The sequence below is a fragment of the Borostomias antarcticus genome (genome assembly GCF_949987555.1).
Source record: "Borostomias antarcticus genome assembly, chromosome: 2".
Classification (NCBI taxonomy): Eukaryota; Metazoa; Chordata; class Actinopteri; order Stomiiformes; family Stomiidae; genus Borostomias; species Borostomias antarcticus.
This window is the reverse complement of record NC_140235.1, coordinates 37,429,681-37,448,772: the sequence shown is the minus strand read 5'-3', so window position 1 is coordinate 37,448,772 and position 19,092 is coordinate 37,429,681. Positions and strand designations below refer to the sequence as shown.

Below are 19,092 nucleotides of genomic sequence, written 5' to 3'. Positions count from 1 at the left end.
GAATTGGCTCCATTGTTGCCGGAGCTGTTTTGGCCACATAACCTAGCAACTGGAGTGTATATCCCCCCCACTTGTTTTGTCTGGAGAGGGGACGGTGTCCTGTGATTGACGCGGACTAAAGCCCGGCTTTTGACTCCCTGTCCCCTGTACAAACCAAGGTTTCTATTAGCACTCCGCTGCGCCTCGCTGGTTCTGCCAGTTCCATTTCTCTTGTCTCTCCGGCTTCTCCAGTTGTTACTGAGAAGTGAGACAACTGTCGTATTTTCTCCAAAAGGGAGGTATCGATGAAGTAAAAAATGGGTAGAAAGGTGATATATTATACTGGGCTAGATCCAGTATAACGAGACATCAAGATGTGGGGAGGCACCGCCGGAGCCCTGAGATGCTAACATTAGAGATAGTATAAATAGTTGATGGTGGACCCAGGGAGCTCTCATTAACCACTACGTCTAGAACATTCCGAGACTCCGTGGTGAAATGAATGCACCTAAAAGAGGGAGCTGTGTGATTTTAAGACTGTTTCTGCTAGCAACGCTTCTCCGGGTGGACATTTATTGTCTGTGGCTATTTCATCTACGACTAATGATAGCCTGGAAAGAATATTAGGTCGAAAAGGTTTTTTTAATGACATGATGGCTCTGTTTGATGAGCCTTTGCTATGCAGTTAATCAGAATAGTTTCCTGAAAGTAGCTGTAGTTTGTACGGGGACTAATAAAACCTTTCTGACCCTCGAGGGGTCTTATTTGGCCACACGTGACACACACACAAACACACGTGAGTGAGGGAGACACAACACACACACACACACACACACACGTCTTCGGTGGTCGCCGGTGGAAATGTGGTCTAAGGTGTGCAGGTTTATTTCATTGCTTCCCTATGTGGGTTCTAATGGCGTGTAATGTTGTCTACCTGATTCACATTACTTGATGCATTTAACTAAGGCTACTTACGTAGGTAGGCGAGAAGTTCGACATCAACCGTTGATTCAAAGCCAACGTTTGGTCCGTCACATAAGCTAGCTCACCCTGTATCAGTGACTCGGGTCAATGTTGACCTCCGTCGGAGGGGGGGGGGGTTCACCCAGCTGAGCTCAGTTTGAGCTTACAGCGGGTGTGTCAACATGATATCACAGCAACGGTTGCCACGGGATCTCTGATGACCTGTGGTGGCGGTCGGACGGACGCACAAGGAAAACAGATTATCTCAAAGGTCCACATAGCTCATCCCAGAACCTCGGCCTCCATCGACGTTGTCCCAGCTGTAGGCCTGGACGGCCCTGCTCACTGCTGGCACAGCACCGCGGAACGAGACACGATCTCAACGGCCATCCGTCCTTCCTGTCGCGTCCGTCCAGCTCACTCGTCGCCCCCGTGCGCGGCGTTAGAGCGGACCTCTCGGTCTCCGTTGTCTCTTTATTAGGACTGTGCGCCGGAGAGGGCGGTTCTGAGGTCGCAGTGGCCCGGTTGGAACGCGGCCCGCCGTGTTTGAAAAGGCGCAGGGGGAAATTAAAGGGAGTAAATCAAAGTAAACAGATGTTCTAAATGAGGTTGAGTCTGGTCGTCCTCGAGACTGTATCTCATAGGTTTGGAGCCGGGCCATCAGGAGGGAGGAGGGAGGAGGGGAGGAGAGGGAGAAGGAGACAGGGAGCCAGAGTCAGGGGGAGAAATTTAATTTGCTGTGTCCTTGGCTTTTAATAGATTAAAAGCTTTAGGAATGATTGGATCATTCATTTGAATTGTATGATGTGCTCCTAATGCGTTGTGGCTTACTGAGTTCAGTTTTTTTCTCCTCCCTCCAGCTCTATTGGATTATGGTAGTGTGAGTGGAGACGGGGGGGGGGGGGGGGGGGGGGGTACGGTGGAGACAAGGCCGGCTTTAGACGCTGTAGAGCGGGGCCTCGTCAAACACCGGCAGCCACGACGGTGCGGAGTGTGTTAACCGCCTGACATTTAGAAAGGGATCAAAGATGGAGGCCGTCCGGCTCTCACAACTTGGCCGACCCCTTCAAGCGGTTCTTCACAGTTGAGGTGTCACACCGAAGACGGCGGGGCGTCTGGGCTGGGTGAAAACAGGTTGAAAAAACGGCCGAGACCCGACACGGAAAAGAACAGGACGGAGCAGAACTCCGTCAGAACAGCGCCACAAGAGCGCGTGGCGTTAGAGTTCTGTAGTCCTGCCGCGCCTGACGTCTGTCTCTGTCTCCCTCTCCCCGTCGCAGGTACGACATCTGCACCTACAAGAACAAACCCTGTGGAACCCTAGGTGAGTGCTCGAACTTTGACCCCACCCCTCCCCCCCTCCTACCCCTGGCCGTGCTCCCGCCGAGCAGAGCGGCCGAGAACGTAGCGGGTCGTTCCAGCTGTGTGGCGGCTTCGCACACCTCTGTCTGCTGGCCCTCTGCCAGGCCCTCTCTCTCTCTAACCCCGGGGGAGAGCTTTAACGCCGGTGGTGCTGGTGGTGGGGTAGTGTGTGTGGAAGGGGGGGGGGGGGGGAGTTTCAGAGAACCCCCACCCCCACCTCTCCATCTTATCTTTGTAAAGCCCCCTCCGGGCACCACAGTATATCTCGGAGGTAATATCGTGACTCCGGGGGTGGTTGGACAGATTGACCGCATTCGTCACATTCCCCGGTCGCTTTAATTGCCCCGGCATCTGCTCGGCTTCCTCGTCGCCTCCCCCCCCCTCCTCCTCCTCCTCCTCCCTCCTCTCCTCCCCCATCTGTCCTGGGGGATCGTGCTCCCAGGTCAGATCCTTGCCCTTTGGGGTCACTGGGTAATCCAGGAGTCCGGGATAATACCCACAGCCGACCCCGGTGTTAGAACAACAACTTCTAGTTAGCGCGCGCACACACACACACACACACACACACACACACACACACACACACACACACACACACACACACACCTCCTTTCTTTCTCTTTCCGCCTTCTCTTTTCACCTGCATGCTCTCTCTCTGCTGTCGTCTCTCTGTCACGGCTTCAGTGACCTCCTGATTTGCGAGTCCGTTCTTGTTCGGCCGCTCACTTAGTGTGGAGGATTCACAAACCGTGTCACTTTGGGATGGAATAATATAGACTGAACAGCATCGGAAATACTATACCATTGACTTGAGCCATAAATGTACTCCATCGCAATCGGGCGTGCATGTGTGTATGCGTGCCATGTTCTTGTCCAATATCAATATCTCACATTCCGTTTTCAATAGAAGTTGGACGAACTTTGACCCTCGGCTTTCGGTGTGTCTGTGTGTGAGCTAGAACAAACGAATGGATGGGGTTTCTCGCCCCGAGAAGTGGAGGTCTGTTTAAGTGCATAGTTAATGTGTTTTCACACTGGGGCTGTCTCTTGAACTCAATAACTCAATCTGGGAAGGAAAACATTTACAATGCCATTGTTACAACCCCTTAAAGCTATTCTCATTTGGGGAGAACACACACACAACAAACACACACACACACACACTAGATTCCTGCCCTGAAAGTGTCAAAAGCAGCCCCTCTCAGTCACCTGTAGATGTAATCAATATGAGGGATGTCTCCCTCTCTTCCTATCTGACCTCTTAGGCTCAGGGGGAAAAGTACCAGAGACACCTGGACTGTGTAGAGGCTCTACACACACACACACACACACACACACAAAACACACACACACACACACACACACACAAAACACCCACGCGCGCACACCCACGCACACACAAAGGATGTATTCACTTGGCTAGCCTACTCATTCTCCCTTTTAAACCCGCGGTATACCTGCTGTTTAGCAACGCGTGCGCGAAGTCAAGTATTTTGCGGCGCGTTAATTCCTGCGTACCTGCACATTCAGACGCAGCCGACGCTCCCAAGGAATGCAGGCGACGTAGTTAAAAGCAAGTATATCGCGGGGCGAGCGCGGCCTTGGCGCCTTACGATAGGGAATCCTTTTACACAACCAATCCCAGAGCCCAGTTTCGTTACCGGAGACCTCGGTGTGCTGGCGCGAACGGAGGCCAGGGTCAGTTAAGGGCTCTGGTCCCGGGCCGACGGCGCGGAGGCGACCGCTGTTGCCTTAGCTCAGGGGAAGAGCGATGATCGGGGTGATTTAGAAAACAGCGCAGCCCCGCCGGCCGATGTTCTTCTGCCGGTGTTCTGTTCCCATTAACACCGAGGGGAACACCCCAGGGCTTTGCTTAGCACTTACTCAACCCTGGTCTCATTCATCGCTGGCTCTCTTTAAACCAGCCCTCTCAAGCATGTAGAGAATGCATCTTTGCTCGCTCGCTGTCGGGCTTCAGCATGGTGAAAACATCTTTATTCCCGGGTGGTGGAGTGTGTGTGTGTGTGTGTGGGGGGGGTGCTTGTTGGGGGGGGAAGGGGGGAGAAAAATGTTTTCTTAAATTCCCTTCCTTGGCTTGCATTACTAGGTGGTCCCTTGTTACTTGGAGTGAAATGTATAAATCTAACCCCTTGTCTAGACATTTTCCACCAGCGAGTGTAGTTTGAAAAAAAAGCTAACGTCTAGCCAGTGATGCTAAACTCAACTCCCCCCGGTGAATCAGGTCAGGCTGACCCACCTTAAACACAGCAGAGGGCAAACGTGAGGAATCCAGCTTTTATGACCATGACTCCTGAGATTGCTACACCTTGACCTGACCCCCTGTGTGTGTGTGTGTGTGTGTGTGTGTGTGTGTGTGTGTGTGTGTGTGTGTGTGTGTGTGTGTGTGTGTGTGTGTGTGTGTGTGTGTGTGTTTGTCCAGGCTTGGCGTCGGTAGCTGGAATGTGCGAGCCAGAGAGGAGCTGTAGCATCAACGAGGACATCGGCTTAGGCTCTGCTTTCACCATCGCTCATGAGATCGGCCACAAGTGAGTCTCGTCAAAGCTGCCTTTACCTAGGATGACGCACGTTATGCATAAACACTGGTCTAGTACACATACCTGTATATTTTCATTCTGCCTTTTGACTCATTAATCAACAATAACCCCTAGATCCAAATTCTACTTCAATCTCAGCTTGCTTTTGTACAAAGATAATCTCAAAAAGTTTTGACTGGCTTTGCCTATTTAGTATGCTCATACAGAGAGTTCTCCAAGTAGTCTTCCTCTAGAAGTAGCATACTAGCTTGTTCTCGAGTTGCCAGACCTGCCTGTCCTTCTCCTTCCCCTGCAGACGACTCCAGCTCTACCTCCACATATTTCCTCATGCAAATGTCAGCGTCTACATACCTCCGGCACTTTCTTCCTGAATATAAAGCAAAATAATCATGATGTATTGGTCTACGTATCCCCCTCCTGAGGGTTCAGCAAGATGGCCGTTTCCTTTATTATGTCTCACGTCTGCTTGTGTTGTGGGGCAGTTGTAAAAATAGTCTCTGCTTCTAGAGGATGTATTAAAAAAAACACTGCACGGTTTCAACTCAACTGATTTATTTCCAGAGTAGGGTAAAATGTCATAAACGCAAGCCGAAAAGCAGGTTGGGTCTGCGCGATGTGGTCGGGTTTGTTATATACATTAGACCTGATTTGTGCTTTCGGACGGTAAGGGAACGTAAGCCCCGACTTCCTGCTGTAAGGCGAGCTTTTCTTTTGTATGATATTCAGACAGATAAACGTTTTTCACAAATGGAATTGTTCAAATTACTTATATAAGGAGCTCCCTGACAGACATGAATACTTTTTAGTGTTCCGGTCTGTTGATGGGCAACGCAGAGGGAAGGGGACTGTATGTATGTCTGTTAGCTGGGGGGGGGGTCAGAGGGTGTGTGTGTGGGGGGGGGGTTTGAGGGTCTCTCTCTCCTCCTCACGTTCATTCACACACTCCCTCCCTCCCTCTCTCTCCCTCCCTCCCTCCGGTCTGTCTCCCCGTCGCGTCCCCCGTCCGGACCTGTAATTACTGATTGACAGGCAGGCATCAGGGTGGTGATTAGAACTTTCTCGTTCCTGCGTCAGCCCCAGACAGGTTCTGACCCCTGACCTGCGCTCCCGCTCCACACAGCTGTTTCCCGAGCCGCGCAGCCCTCTCTTTACGGCCCGGGCCGCGGACACGGAGACACGCTCGAAGACTAAAAGACCCCGGTCGCGGTCGGTCACCCCCCGAGCTGCCTAAGCTTGCCAGCCAAACCCTCGTAGCCCAGGGAGGGAGGGCTGCTCTCTGGAGGCACACCCTGCCCGACACAAGCATCCCTTTCTAGGGGATACAGGGTCCAAATTAAGGTCGGCCTTAACCACAGATGTGGGATCAGATTACTTGGGGATTAGACATAGCCTGACCAAGTATCTTTGGTTACTGCGGAAGCTCCTTCTGTTTGTGTTTTGAGTGATTGATTGACACATCCAGTAGGTTGTTGGATCTAACCCCATCTGTCTCGTGTCCTCCAGTTTCGGGATGAACCATGACGGGATCGGCAACTCCTGCGGCACCAAAGGCCACGAGGCGGCCAAGCTGATGGCGGCTCACATCACAGCCAACACCAACCCTTTCTCCTGGTCAGCCTGCAGCAAAGACTACATCACCAGCTTCCTCGAGTAAGTGGAAGAGGGCTTTCTCCTAAGTCGGTGTGTGTGTGTGTGTGTGTTGGGTGAGTTACCCATAAGAGAGAGGAAAATCGTGGTTCTGGTTGTCAGAGTGTGTTCTGTGGTGAAAGACCTTTAAGCAGCGCTGCTAAACAGCCCTGGCAGCCGAGATGACAGTACAATGTGCCAGCCGCCCTCTTCAACACAAAGAGGTTCCTCTCAGCGCCTCAACGAATCTTCCACCCTACTCACGGGTGGTTGGCCTGCGACCCCATTAGACCACGACAGCAAAGAACTCTTTTTTTTGTTGTTTTATTTACTCATTTTTTCTTTTCTTTTCAGTTACATGGCTGGTGAACGGATGTTGTACCCTCTTACTGAGTCATTGTGTTTCTCTGGTGTTTGTCTTTTCAGTTCAGCTCTTTGGCCGTTTTTACTTTTATGTTTTCCTTACAAAGAAGTTCTGTCTATAAACTCTATTTATCCTCCCTTTCTCTCCCTCGATCAGATTTTTGGATATGTCACACGCTTCCTCTTGCCAAGTAAACAACTTTGGCTGTGGTGTTGGCCTAGATTCACTGCTTTGCTGGTGCAATATGTGGCCTGTTTGGGGTTTGAAGAATGGTTTATGAATGCACACATAGTTCAGTCATAGTTTACTCTCCCAACTTGGCATGCTCGCCAGTACGTCAATAAATGTCAAGATAAAGTTAGATTTTTAAAGTTTGCGCTCCTTATACAGTGCATACAATACATATTGTAATGTAATGCATCCCATCGTTATAAGGTTAGCTTTCTGCCCTAATCTTAGGTATACTAGTTGAATCGGAATACTATTTAAGTGTAGGTTTAAACACGTGTGTTTTGATTGGATGCAGCCATTCTGTCCGGTCGTCGGTTCTAGTTGTGTGTCGGCGCGTAGTGTGGATGATAGAGGGTTGCGTCCAGGCTGTGATGTTCCCTCTCATTAGAGCAGATTTCCGCTCATTGTAATGACCGTGGCCCATCCCAGAAAGCAGGAAGCCTTTTCGACTACGTCCAATAACGTTTGCTATATTTAAACATCGAGACGTATTTTGTCTCTCTCCAAACCAATAAACAGTGTGGTCTGCCTTGTTGCGCGGGGAGACCGGGGGGGGGGGGGGGGCCCAGCTAGTCTTTCCCTCCCTGGAGAGACGGCCTTCTCCTGGCCAAGCAATAGGATTATTCCACCCTCCCAAAAAAGCACTCCAGAGGGAGGGAGGGGGGGAGAGAGAGGAGGTGAGGAGGAGAAACTGAATCTGCCGTTGGTCAGTCAGCCCTCCAGGCCCTCGCTCCACTGTTCTTCCCTTTCGCGTGTATTTGGTTTAGTTTCCAATTAGATGTGACTTCCGATACTCTGGTAGGGGGCCAGGGGCAGCGGAGAGCGGCGGAGCTAATCCTTCACCCGCCGGGCTGCAGACCAGGGGCAGCTCGCCTGGGCGGAGCTAATCCTTCACCCGCCGGTCTGCAGACCAGGGGCAGCTCGCCCGGGTGGAGCTCGGAGAGGGTGGCGCTTTTTTCTTAGTTTGCGCCGAAGTGTCGTCTCAGCAGCGTTGCTGTACCCGGTAGGGGGGCCGCAGAGAGGCGTGGCGGGGGTGGCGTGTGCTGACGCGCGGCCCTCGGTTCACTCGTGGCGTGGAGTCGGGGCGGTGACGCGCCAAGGGCTCCGGTCTGATGAAGAGGAAGGGATGAGGGAGACAGGGCTGTAGGGAACTTCCGTCATCCCTCTGCTCACCTGGGGAACGCTGGGATGATCACTCTCTGTGCTTTCTCTCTGTCTGTCTCTCTCTCCCTCTGTCTCTCTCTGTCTGTCTCTCTCTCCCTCTGTCTCTCTCTGTCTCTCTCTCTGTCTGTCTCTCTCTCTCTGTCTGTCTCTCTCTCTCGCTGTCTCTCTCTCTCTGTCTCTCTCTCTCTGTCTGTCTCTCTCTCTCTGTGTCTCTCTCTGTCTCTCTCTCTGTCTCTCTCTCTCTGTGTCTCAGTCTGTCTCTCTCTGTCTCTCTTTCTCTCTCTCTGTCTCTCTCTCTCTATATATATATGTCTCTCTCTGTCTCTCTCTCTCTGTGTCTCTCTCTGTCTCTCTCTCTCTGTGTCTCTCTCTGTCTCTCTCTTTCTGTCTCTCTCTCTCTCTCTCTCTCTGTCTCTCTGTCTGTCTCACTCTCTGTCTGTCTCTCTCTCTTTGTCTCTCTCTGTCTCTCTCTGTCTCTCTCTCTGTCTCTCTCTGTCTCTCTGTCTCTCTCTCTATCTGTCTCTCTCTCTCTCTCTCTCTCTCTCTCCCTCATGCTCTCTCACTCGTTTTTGGTCTGAACTCTGGCCAATGTCTGTGAAATCATAAAGTGTAGCTCTGAGTTGATGTTGTCACCAAGCCCACTTTTCCTTTCGAGGCATGAGAAGTTCCCCCGGCATGTCACTGCTGCCACCACTGGACAGAACGCAGGGCGACAGTAAATAATCACAGTCACGATAAAAACTGTCCTCAGACTCACCCTGCTTTAGAAAGAACCACTCGTACTGTAAGTCTTATTTTATGGTAAGACGCAATACTTTACAGAACTGTGAACATCTTGAGTGTGTTGGTGTTAGAATAGCAGTGATGGTAGCCGGTCATGTGTCCAGCAGCGGGGGAGAGAGACGGTGTAATAGACGTGTCTCCCTCCCCGACCGTTTCTGAGCACAGCGTCTGCGTCAGAAAAGCATCCACACACCCACACACACACACACACGCGCGCACCCACACACACAGCAACACGGACAGTTAAAACAAGCTCAGCTTCCCAACCCCAGAATAAACAGACACACCAACAAAAGCTGCTCTGTGTGCTCCTTGGCCCGCATTAAGAATTTTTTATTTTTCGGAAGTGTAGAAAGTTGCTTACGAGAATACAAAATTGTTGTTTTTTTGTTGTTGTTTTTTATTTTCTTTCAGGGGAGTTCCTTGTGCGTGCACATATTTCTATCGGACCAAACCGACTAAACAGAACCCCAGTGTGGGACACATGACATATAGCCCACTCCAGAATTCTCCCTGGCTGTGTCATTTTATTGGCTGCTCTGTGGATTCCATAGGAGCTCTAACGCTGAGTGAAGCCTAGCGCCGTGTAAGAGGAGAGAGCTCCAGTCTGGCTTCACTTGATCTCTCCCTCTCCTCTCTTTCCTCCGCAATTCATTCCGTCTCTTCCACGCTCTTCCCTTCTTCTCTCCGTCCGTAGCGTTCAGGGTCACTCAGGGTCTTTCCATCTCCCGTGACTCGCTACGTAATTTTCTCAGAAAATAGCATTCGTATTCCGTGTTAGTTCTGAACTGGTTTAGCGTAATGGTGAAGGGGTGTAAGGCGGCCATCTTTAGTCCCGATAACCACAGGATAGTGCTGGCTTTTGAAAGAGCTGTAGTACATATAGCCACGTACATAGAGGTACATAGAGCTACATAGAGGTACATAGAGGTACATAGAGCTACATAGAGCTACATAGAGCTACATAGAGCTACATAGAGGTACATAGAGCTACATAGAGGTACATAGAGCTACATAGAGCTACATAGAGGTACATAGAGCTAATGTGCTGGGCTGTACCCGTGCTGACGTACCAGACTGCTCCCACAGTGGGTGGAGGGAGGGGTTGCTCTCTGTAAGAAACAATCCTATTGTAGGTTTGTCTTTCTGACAGCTCAGGTCGGGGGACGTGTCTGGACAATGAACCTCTGAAACGAGACTTCCTGTACCCAACAGCGGCCCCGGGCCAGGTGTACGAAGCGGACGAGCAGTGTCGTTTCCAGTACGGCGCCTCTTCTCGACAGTGCAAATACGGGGTAAGAAACCTGCATCCCTCCAGCTCCCACACACACACTCTCTCCCACACACACACACACACGCCTCGGCGGTTGAGCGACGCGCGGCGGAGGTTCGGAGCGTCGTCGGCGCGGGGGGGTGGCGGTAGAGATCGGGTGATGGGAGGAGAGGCTGGTGAGAGAGGTCAGGCGGGGTCAGTTCAGTCGTTTCCTCGCTATCATCAAAGGCTGCTGGTCAGGAGTTATCAACAGGAGGAGATAATGGTTCTGTTATCACCCGGGACGCACTGCAGGTCTGAAACACATTCCCAGATGACCTCCAGCGCCTCTCTTTACGATCTCTCAACTGCGTCGGAGGGGGGGGGGGAATGAGGGAATGACGTCTCAGCTCCAGCCCTCCCCAAACGTTCCCCATGTACATTTTTATTAAACGACAATGATTCCACTCCCTCTGAAGAGTACCAAACCCCCCCGGCAAACAAACATGAGCTCAGAGAGAGAAAAGAAAACGAACAGAAAACGTCGGGGAAAATTAATGAAGCAAAAACGGGATACCGCTTTGCATTACATCAGTGACTTGGGCACGTGTCCTAAAAACGACTGGCGATTACTCAAGATCACAAGAGTTATTTCGTTTCACTGAAAGAAATATCTGACAGCAGATTATAACAGGGGGCCTCCCCCCCCCCCCCCCCCCCCCCCCCACCCCAGATCAAGCCCTGTCATTTTTGGCTCCTAAGCTCATAATTGTGTTTTAAGATCATGCATGAAAGACAGCGTTTATGAAAGGGGTGTGGGGGCGGGGGGGCTTTCTGCCGCCTTCTCGGCTCTTAGGGCCCCAACACCAGAGACCTGAGTCTGAGGATCAGGTCTGCTTCATCCAGCCGCCGGGCTCAGAGATAAAAAACATCTAATAACGGACCTCTTATTAGTCTCTAACGTTTCTGAAGCTGAGTTTTTGAAAGTCTGTGCGTGGAAATTCCTGTTCGTGATGAAGACGTGTTAGTTGTGTTGGTTGCCTGTTTTGTGAGGGTTGGGATGCTGTTAGGACACACAGCGTCTGCCTTCTTGGCCAGATCGCTCTTGTAAAAGAGATTTTTAATCTCAATGATGCCTATCTGGTTGAATAAAGGATTTGATTGATTGATTCAGTGCCTCTAAAGAATATAAGTAAGAACTGAAGTATAAGAGATGTGCAGTAACGGTATCTCTTTAACAGCTCTCTCTGCTACAAGCCCTTTTGGTTTGTGGTGCCTTTTTTGTGGCGGCATTTAACTAATGCTTTTACTCAAAGCGACTTACGACATGAAATATTGTGTGCCTGCCTGGCCTGGTCTGGAACCAGCGACCTCTCGGTCACTGGTCACAACCACTGACCCGTGCCTACTGCCATGGTTTGTGTCTGGCACTTGCCATGCTCTGAGGTAATCTGTCTAAAGTAGCCTCTAGTCTACTAGGCTGTTAAAGACGACTAAATGATGCAGCCAAGCAGTGGTTTAGGTCTGCTAGTTTGTGGTAAAACGTACTGAGGTGTTTTGTTAAAAGGTTTTTAATCTATAGTTGATTTGAGCCAAGTATTGAAATTGTCTAACTTCAAATGTCCACAGGGTCTAGTCCTTGAGTCTGGAGGACTGACCGTTCATTTCAGCCGTCTGGAATATGCGATAACATAATGTACCATCGCAGCGTGCGTCCGAGGTGTCTGAGCTGAGGTCAGCCGCGGTGTCGGGGTGATATATACTGGTAATATAGTACGAGCATGTACCCCCCCCATGTGCAACCAAGTATCACATTAACAGATCTGGACTAACACACCACCAAGCCAAACAGCCCCCCCACCTGCACCCCCCACCACACACCTCTCAGAAAAGGCTTGGGTCCCGGAGAGCGACGCGGGGAGGTGAGGACATGAAAAACAAACAGCCCTTTGATGGCTATATTACGGAGGCCCTAGTCCGCCACCTCTGGCCTTTGTATAGTCGGCTTGCTCTTTCTTAGCGTAAATCCGTCAGGCCCGCGTCCAGGCGGGTCTAGGTCGGACCTGCTGACCTTTTAGCCGGGCCCGGGCCGTGAATGGGCCGGCGGGAGGCCTTATTGAAAGCAGCTGGGTCAGGAGGAGCCGTCGCAACCAGAGAAGTGGCGGTTTGCTGCTTTATTGAATCTGGATAGGCTGGCGGGGCCCGGGGGCCGATTCGCTGACCCCCGCGGGTCAGAACCCCGGGCCCGGCGTCGTAACTCTCTTTCATGGGCCTGCTCCTCTCCCGTACACAGTTGTCCTGTAAAAGCCTTTGAAGTGGAGGCGCGGAGGGGACCCTGTCGGGTTTAATGGGAAATCTAATGCAAGGTTGTGCCGAGCTGTCCTTGTAACAGGCATTCACTTTTACGGTTTTATTTACTCAGGGGGGGGGACACAGCGCCTCCCCACACCCCCCGATCTCAGCGGTGAGTTCATATGGGTTCCCCCTCTGTCCAGAGTAAGGAGCGAGGAGGAGAATATATAGTGACAGTTACTCAAACACTCCGGCGAGATAAAACGTTTTGTTATGTCTACAAACCATGTTTTTTTTTTGGTGGTGGTGTGGGGGGGGGGGGTTTTGGGGGGGGGGGGGCTGTTGCTCACTGTTATGAATGGGAATGATTTCCCATCAGCGTCTGAAAGTGATTCCGCGAACGGACGTCACGACTCCGGGAGTTCACGTGAGCGAACGTTAGTCATGCCGCCGGCCCAGCTGAGCGGCCGTTCCTCACCGCACGACGTTAGCGACGTTGGCTGACCTCTCGCGTATTACTCAAGATGCCCCGTGATACGAAACACATGGGCTCTCCAGCCGGCCTCTCAATCATCATCCCCAATGGCTTTCTTGTCCTCCTTCTGCTCTCACCCGACCCTGATAATAATAATAATGAAGAGTCGCTTGCTTCTGACCAACTTGCTTTTGCATTCTTTCCTAGGAAGTGTGTCGAGAGCTCTGGTGCCTTAGCAAAAGCAACCGCTGTGTCACCAACAGTATCCCGGCCGCCGAGGGAACGCTCTGTCAGACCGGCAGCATAGAGAAGGGAGTAAGTCACTTCCTATTCTCCATCTTCTACTGACCACACTGCTGTTCTCCCATAGACACTGCATATTTACTTGTATATACTGTATTTGTGTGTGTGCGTGTGCGTGTGTGTGTGTGTGTGTGTGTGTGTGTGTATTATTTAAACAAAATTTTATTTATTTTCAACATATACAAGAATTATACATTATCCTATCATATCAATAACAGAAAGAAATATAGAAAAAAGAAAACATACATGAAGACAAATCAAATAAGCAGTGTGTGTATTATATACAGTACAGTATATGGGTATGTATATTATATACAGTGCAGTGTACAGGTATATATACAGTGTATATATAACTGTATATAATATATAGCATATACAGTATAATGTATGTACTCTACTACTGTGTTGAATGCTATGATACCAGGCATGAGATACTGTAGGTGTGAGAGGTGTGCTTGAAGAAGGAGCCTCATCCCCTCATGCAGTGCGCACACACACACACACACACACACACACTGGGCTCTGGCTTTTGTGTCATCAGTTCACCGTCAGGCCCAGGCCAGGTTAGGGGGGGAGAGAAAAGTTTTGGCGTGGATTATGGCGGCCATTGTCACCGGACGGTCCGAGGGCTAAAAGGGAAGAATGGGGGGGTGTGACGAGCTGTCGGCCGACGTTACCGTTGGCTGAGCGGAGCCTTTCAGGGCCGGGGCCCGGCGCCGGGGGCCCGGACAACACAGGGGGCCCCAGGTTGAGCCCCAAGGGCTTTGGAGCAGCTTTAGGACAGCCAGTGGCGTACCCCTGTCTACCCCTGCCGGGGGCAGCTTCAAAGGAATATGAATGTCAGCCATTTCTCACCCAGCGTGTAATGGAGAGAGGCCCTGCCAACGGGAGGGGGGGGGGGGGGTGGAGGGGGAGAGAGGGGGGGGGTGGAGGGAAGGCGTGTAGAGGAGAAAGATTGGGTAAGAGAGAGAGAGAGGGAGGGAGGGGGGCGCAGAGGGAGGGAGGGGTTGAAGTCGGTCGCGTGGGGTAGCGCTGCAGCTCCAACTCTGGACTAGGAATGTAACGATAACCGCTATAATGATGAACCGCGATCGAATCTGATTACATTTATCGGGATAAAGTTATCCTTAAAAACCGTGTTTGATTGCCACGCTTTGGAAAACTCACTGTAAATACTGTCCAGCATCAACCAAAGTTAGCAACAGTCTCCAAGACACATTATTTTAATGTTTATACAAACAAAAAGTGCATAGTGCTGCTAATTTTATTTGTGGTTTTCAGTATAAAACTTGATGAAAAATGATTTCAGCGTGTGTATCAGTAGTTTTTGAACATTTTTGACCGGCGCATTTTAACAATACCGTGATAATACTGATAACCGTGAAACTTTTGGTCGCTATAATCGTGATATGAAATTTTCATACACACATTACATCGCTACTCTGGACTGCACATCAGCCCTAACAGCAGGACTACAAATCCCAGCTTTGCCACTTATCAACCTCAATCACTTCCGTCTGAGAAGAGAATAACTCCCCAGTCTGTATAAGGGCTGATTGAAGAGGAGCCTCGATCTATCGCCACGCTGGATTGGCTCGGGCCTCGCTAGCCGTCGTAGAGTCCGGTAGCGGCACTATCATGTGTTTCCCAGGAGAGGAGGGGCCATGAGAGGGAGGGGAGGGGCCGTGAGAGGGAGGGGAGGGGCTGTGAGAGGGAGGGGCGGGGCTCGGAGGTCCGGGTCAATGTGTGCTCAGCGCAGACCGATCTGACCGCCGCCTCCCTCTGGAACCTCTCTGTTATAAAAGTGTCACTTCCTCATCTGGTCCAGACACCACGCCAACACTCGCTGTTACTCTGTATTTACATGGAGGACGGTCTTGGGGTGTGTGTGTGTGTGTGTGTGTAACTGTGTGTGTGTGTCTGTGTGTGTGGTTTGCTTTCATGCCAGATGAACCACACTGTCCATTAGGCCAGCTACCAGATACCCCCCCCACTCACCCCTCCTTACACACACACGCACACACACACAAACACACACACACACATACAGTCACAGCCCCCCCACCCACACACACACATACACAGGGGTCAGGGGCAGATAAGACATCCCCTTCCAGGTTATTTTTGGACCTTCAAGGAGGAAAGAAGTTCCATCCACCTCTGCTTTCCTCTCTGTTCCCCCTCTTTCTTCTTTTCTCTCTATACCTCCATCACTGGCCCCCCCCCTCCCCAAACACACACACACACATCCTCTCTCTTTCGTCATCCCTTCCTCACACACCCTCTGTCCCTCCCTTCCGTGTTAATCTTGTTTATACAGTGTCTCAGTACAGTACCTCCTCTCTTCCGTGTGTGTGTGTGTGTGTGTGTGTGTGTGTGTGTGAGAGAGAGAGAGAGAGAGAGAGAGAAGGAGTCCAATGCCCTTCCTGGCTGGCTACTTGTCTGTCCCAGTCTTAAGGGATCTTAACCTACTGACACAGTTGTCAGGACCATGAACTTCCACCCTTTCTAATCTCCAACACCCTCAAGCAAAGATGCTCTAAACTCAATGCCTAAAGATTCCCCACTACACACACTAACCCAAGGGCGAAAAACACGAAAAAGTCAACATTTTTATACTCTACATTTTCTCTCCATGCTTCAAGATATGGCTCGGGAGTTTCTGTTTGCTGTCTGCTGGTGTAACGTAGTGTGTCCCTCCCCCCCCTCCGTAGTGGTGCTACCAGGGGGAGTGCGTGGTGTTCGGCAGCTGGCCGCAGAGCGTGGACGGAGGATGGGGCCCCTGGTCCACGTGGGGCGAGTGCAGCCGGACCTGCGGCGGAGGTGTGTCCTCGTCCATGAGGCATTGTGACAGCCCAGCGTAAGTAGGCAAAGTAAGCCACTGCACTGAACACACACACATCAAGGTCTTACCTACGGGTGTGTGTGTGTGTGTGTGTGTGTGTGTGTGTGTGTGTGTGTGTGTGTGTGTGTGTGTGTGCGTGTGTGTGTGTGTGAGTGTGTGTGTGTGTGTGTGTGTGCGTGCGTGTGTGTGAGTGTGTGTGTGTGTGTGCGTGTGTGTGTGTGTAGCTGTTATCACTGTGTGAGATGGGATCCTGTTTCTCAGATTAGGATTCCGACAGATTTGATTTCAACACAAAGGTACTGCAACTACTTTAAGCCCTTCTCTCACACACACACATACACACACGCACGCACGCACACACACACCAGCCCACACACACACACAAACACCAGCCCACAAACACACACACCAGCCCACAAACACACACACAAACACACACACACACACACACATATATATATATATATGTTTCCACACACCCTCTCACTGTGAGCTAGGGTTTCAGTGGTGGCGCTTGCGGAAGCATCTGTCCTCACCCTCTTCTCCTCAGACGGGGGACAGGACAGGGGGAGGGGGGGGGGGAGGGAGGGGAGTGAGAGAGGGATTTGGGAGGGGGAGTGAGAGAGGGAGTTGGGAGGGGGCTTGAGACGGGGAGGGGAGGGGGAGTGAGAGAGGGAGGGGGGGTGAGAGAGGGAGTTGGGAGGGGGCTTGAGACGGGGAGGGGAGGGGGAGTGAGAGAGGGAGGGGGGGTGAGAGAGGGAGTTGGGCTGGGGGAGTGAGACAGGAAGGGGAGGGGGAGTGAGAGAGGGAGGGGGGTGAGAGAGGGAGGGGGGGTGAGAGAGGGAGTTGGGGGGGGGTAGTGAGAGAGACGGGGTGGGGGGTGAGAGAGGGAGAGGAGAGGAGGGGGGGGGGGGGGGTCCGCAGCAGCGTAATGTGGAACACCTGCGTAAGGTGATAGTGCCCCCCCCCCCCCCCCCCCCCCGGGCACCGGAGGAGGGAAAGAGCAACAGAGGAAACACAGAGAGAGGCACTGCAGCCAAACGGGCTGGAAAACATTCATTAGACTGGCTGGACAGCCTGCTCCAAATATAACCAGCCTGGAGAGGGAGGAGGGAGGGAGGGAGGGAGAGAGAGAGAGAGGGAGGGAGAGAGGGAGGGAGGGAGGGAGGGAGGGAGGGAGGGAGGGAGGGAGGGAGGGAGGGAGAGAGGGAGAGAGAGAGAGAGGGAGGGAGGGAGGGAGGGAGGGAGGGAGGGAGAGAGAGAGAGGGAGGGAGGGTAGGAAAAAGAGGATGAGAAGAAGAGAGACAGAGGGAGATAGGAAAGCAAGCAGGTACAGTAGGTGAGACAGACAGCAGGAGGAAGGTGTGCTAATGTGATTACAATGGTGTATTATAGTGATAATCAGAGACAGCTTGCAGGGTAGCACTAGTAGATGACCAGTAGGAGCCAGAGAGGGGGGGGGTTAGCTGTTGGAGACTGATATACACTTTGTCCCAACTCCAAATGTCATGTTACCCTTAAGAGCTCTAAGAGCAGCTTGGATTTCGTGAATGACTCACTGGAAAAGTGCCTCAAACGAGCACAAACGCACACACACACACACACAGACCACACATACTGGCTCCGACTGCGACGACGCAATCGGACTAAGGCAAATGTCAAACGCTACTGGCAATAGGCAAATGCAATACGCATAATTATTACATTTTGGTCATTTGCTCGTGCAAAGTATCCAGAAGTCAGTGGAGGTGTGTCCGGTGAACGGGTGGATAACTGAATGAGCGTTTCCCCAAGCCGGTCGGCTGTGCCACATTAAAGAACGGGCTACCGTCGGTGAGAATGGACGAATGACCAGGGAGAGGGGTTGGAAACGCGGTCTGCTACGCAGGAGAGGACATCGACATTCTCACGCGTGAATTAGGCTCCAAGAGCACCAATTACAGAGCCAAACGATTACATGAAACATTAGAGTTGCTTGGGAGGAGATAGTGGTGGCTGTCGGTAGGCTACTTACAGTAGTAAAATTAATTTGTAGGCCTACAGAAAGATGTGGTGTACAATATGTGTTCTATGTCAATGAGGTACGATCTGAATTGAATGCATGTCGTTTCATGTCCTTGGCTATTGGTTTATTTACGTTTGCATGTGACAATAAGGATCTGAATGTGATCTATTAGTTTGTAGGCTAATACAAAATTCAAACCGTGGCAGTTGATATGAGGCAGCTTTTAGCAGACTGGACAGGTCGGCCAACAGACCCCGCGCTTTCCTGAGGACCGTATCGTCGCGCTTCCTCCAACTATCCAAACATCTGAAAAGCATTTTCAGGCGACCAAACGCCCTCTCTATCTCTACTTTTGGCCGTTGACAGCAGCTGATTAAACGAGCGCCGTCGCAGCGAAGAGGGCATGGCGTAATAGGCCAGGGCTTTCATGGATAACCATCGTCTCCTACAAGTACGTCCGAGTTCTGCACTCCCATGCGTCATGGTGACACGTATGTAGATCACAAGGGCTTCCAGACCATAATATCCAGGTGTCTGGTGATGCCAGAGGTTAGGGTACATCTCCCGCGTCTTAAGTGAATTACCCTGGCTCAGCGCATGATTTGTTGACATTACTTCTTCTCCTCCTATACGGTCTTGCACAGCGAAGCTCTGGAGACAATAGTTAGGCATTAAAGACGTGGCTCGCAGCCAGACTTCCCCGAGACGGAGGCATGAATCACCCCCTCGAATTCCAAGACGTCTGTTCAGTTGCCTCAACGCAACGTTACGCAACGTTTTCATGAGTCTGAGTTGGAGTTTTGATGACAGCTCTTTTGCATGCCAGTAGATTAATTTGATATTTTGTGGAAATCATAACAGCGGACACAGTGCCTAATGCAGACGCTCCCAGG

At 51.4% G+C, this 19,092-nt stretch overlaps 1 protein-coding gene across 1 annotated transcript in view; it reads left to right on the top strand.

Moving 5' to 3' along the window:
- adamts6 (ADAM metallopeptidase with thrombospondin type 1 motif, 6) overlaps positions 1-19,092 on the top strand; it is a gene marked incomplete at both ends in the record, with an annotated part of 48,020 nt that overhangs the window by 6,271 nt on the left and 22,657 nt on the right. The window contains 6 exon segments of the mRNA XM_084449226.1: positions 2,223-2,266; positions 4,745-4,850; positions 6,363-6,509; positions 10,181-10,322; positions 13,254-13,361; positions 16,064-16,209. Of these exon segments, the coding sequence (XP_084305352.1) occupies positions 2,223-2,266; positions 4,745-4,850; positions 6,363-6,509; positions 10,181-10,322; positions 13,254-13,361; positions 16,064-16,209 (693 nt within the window).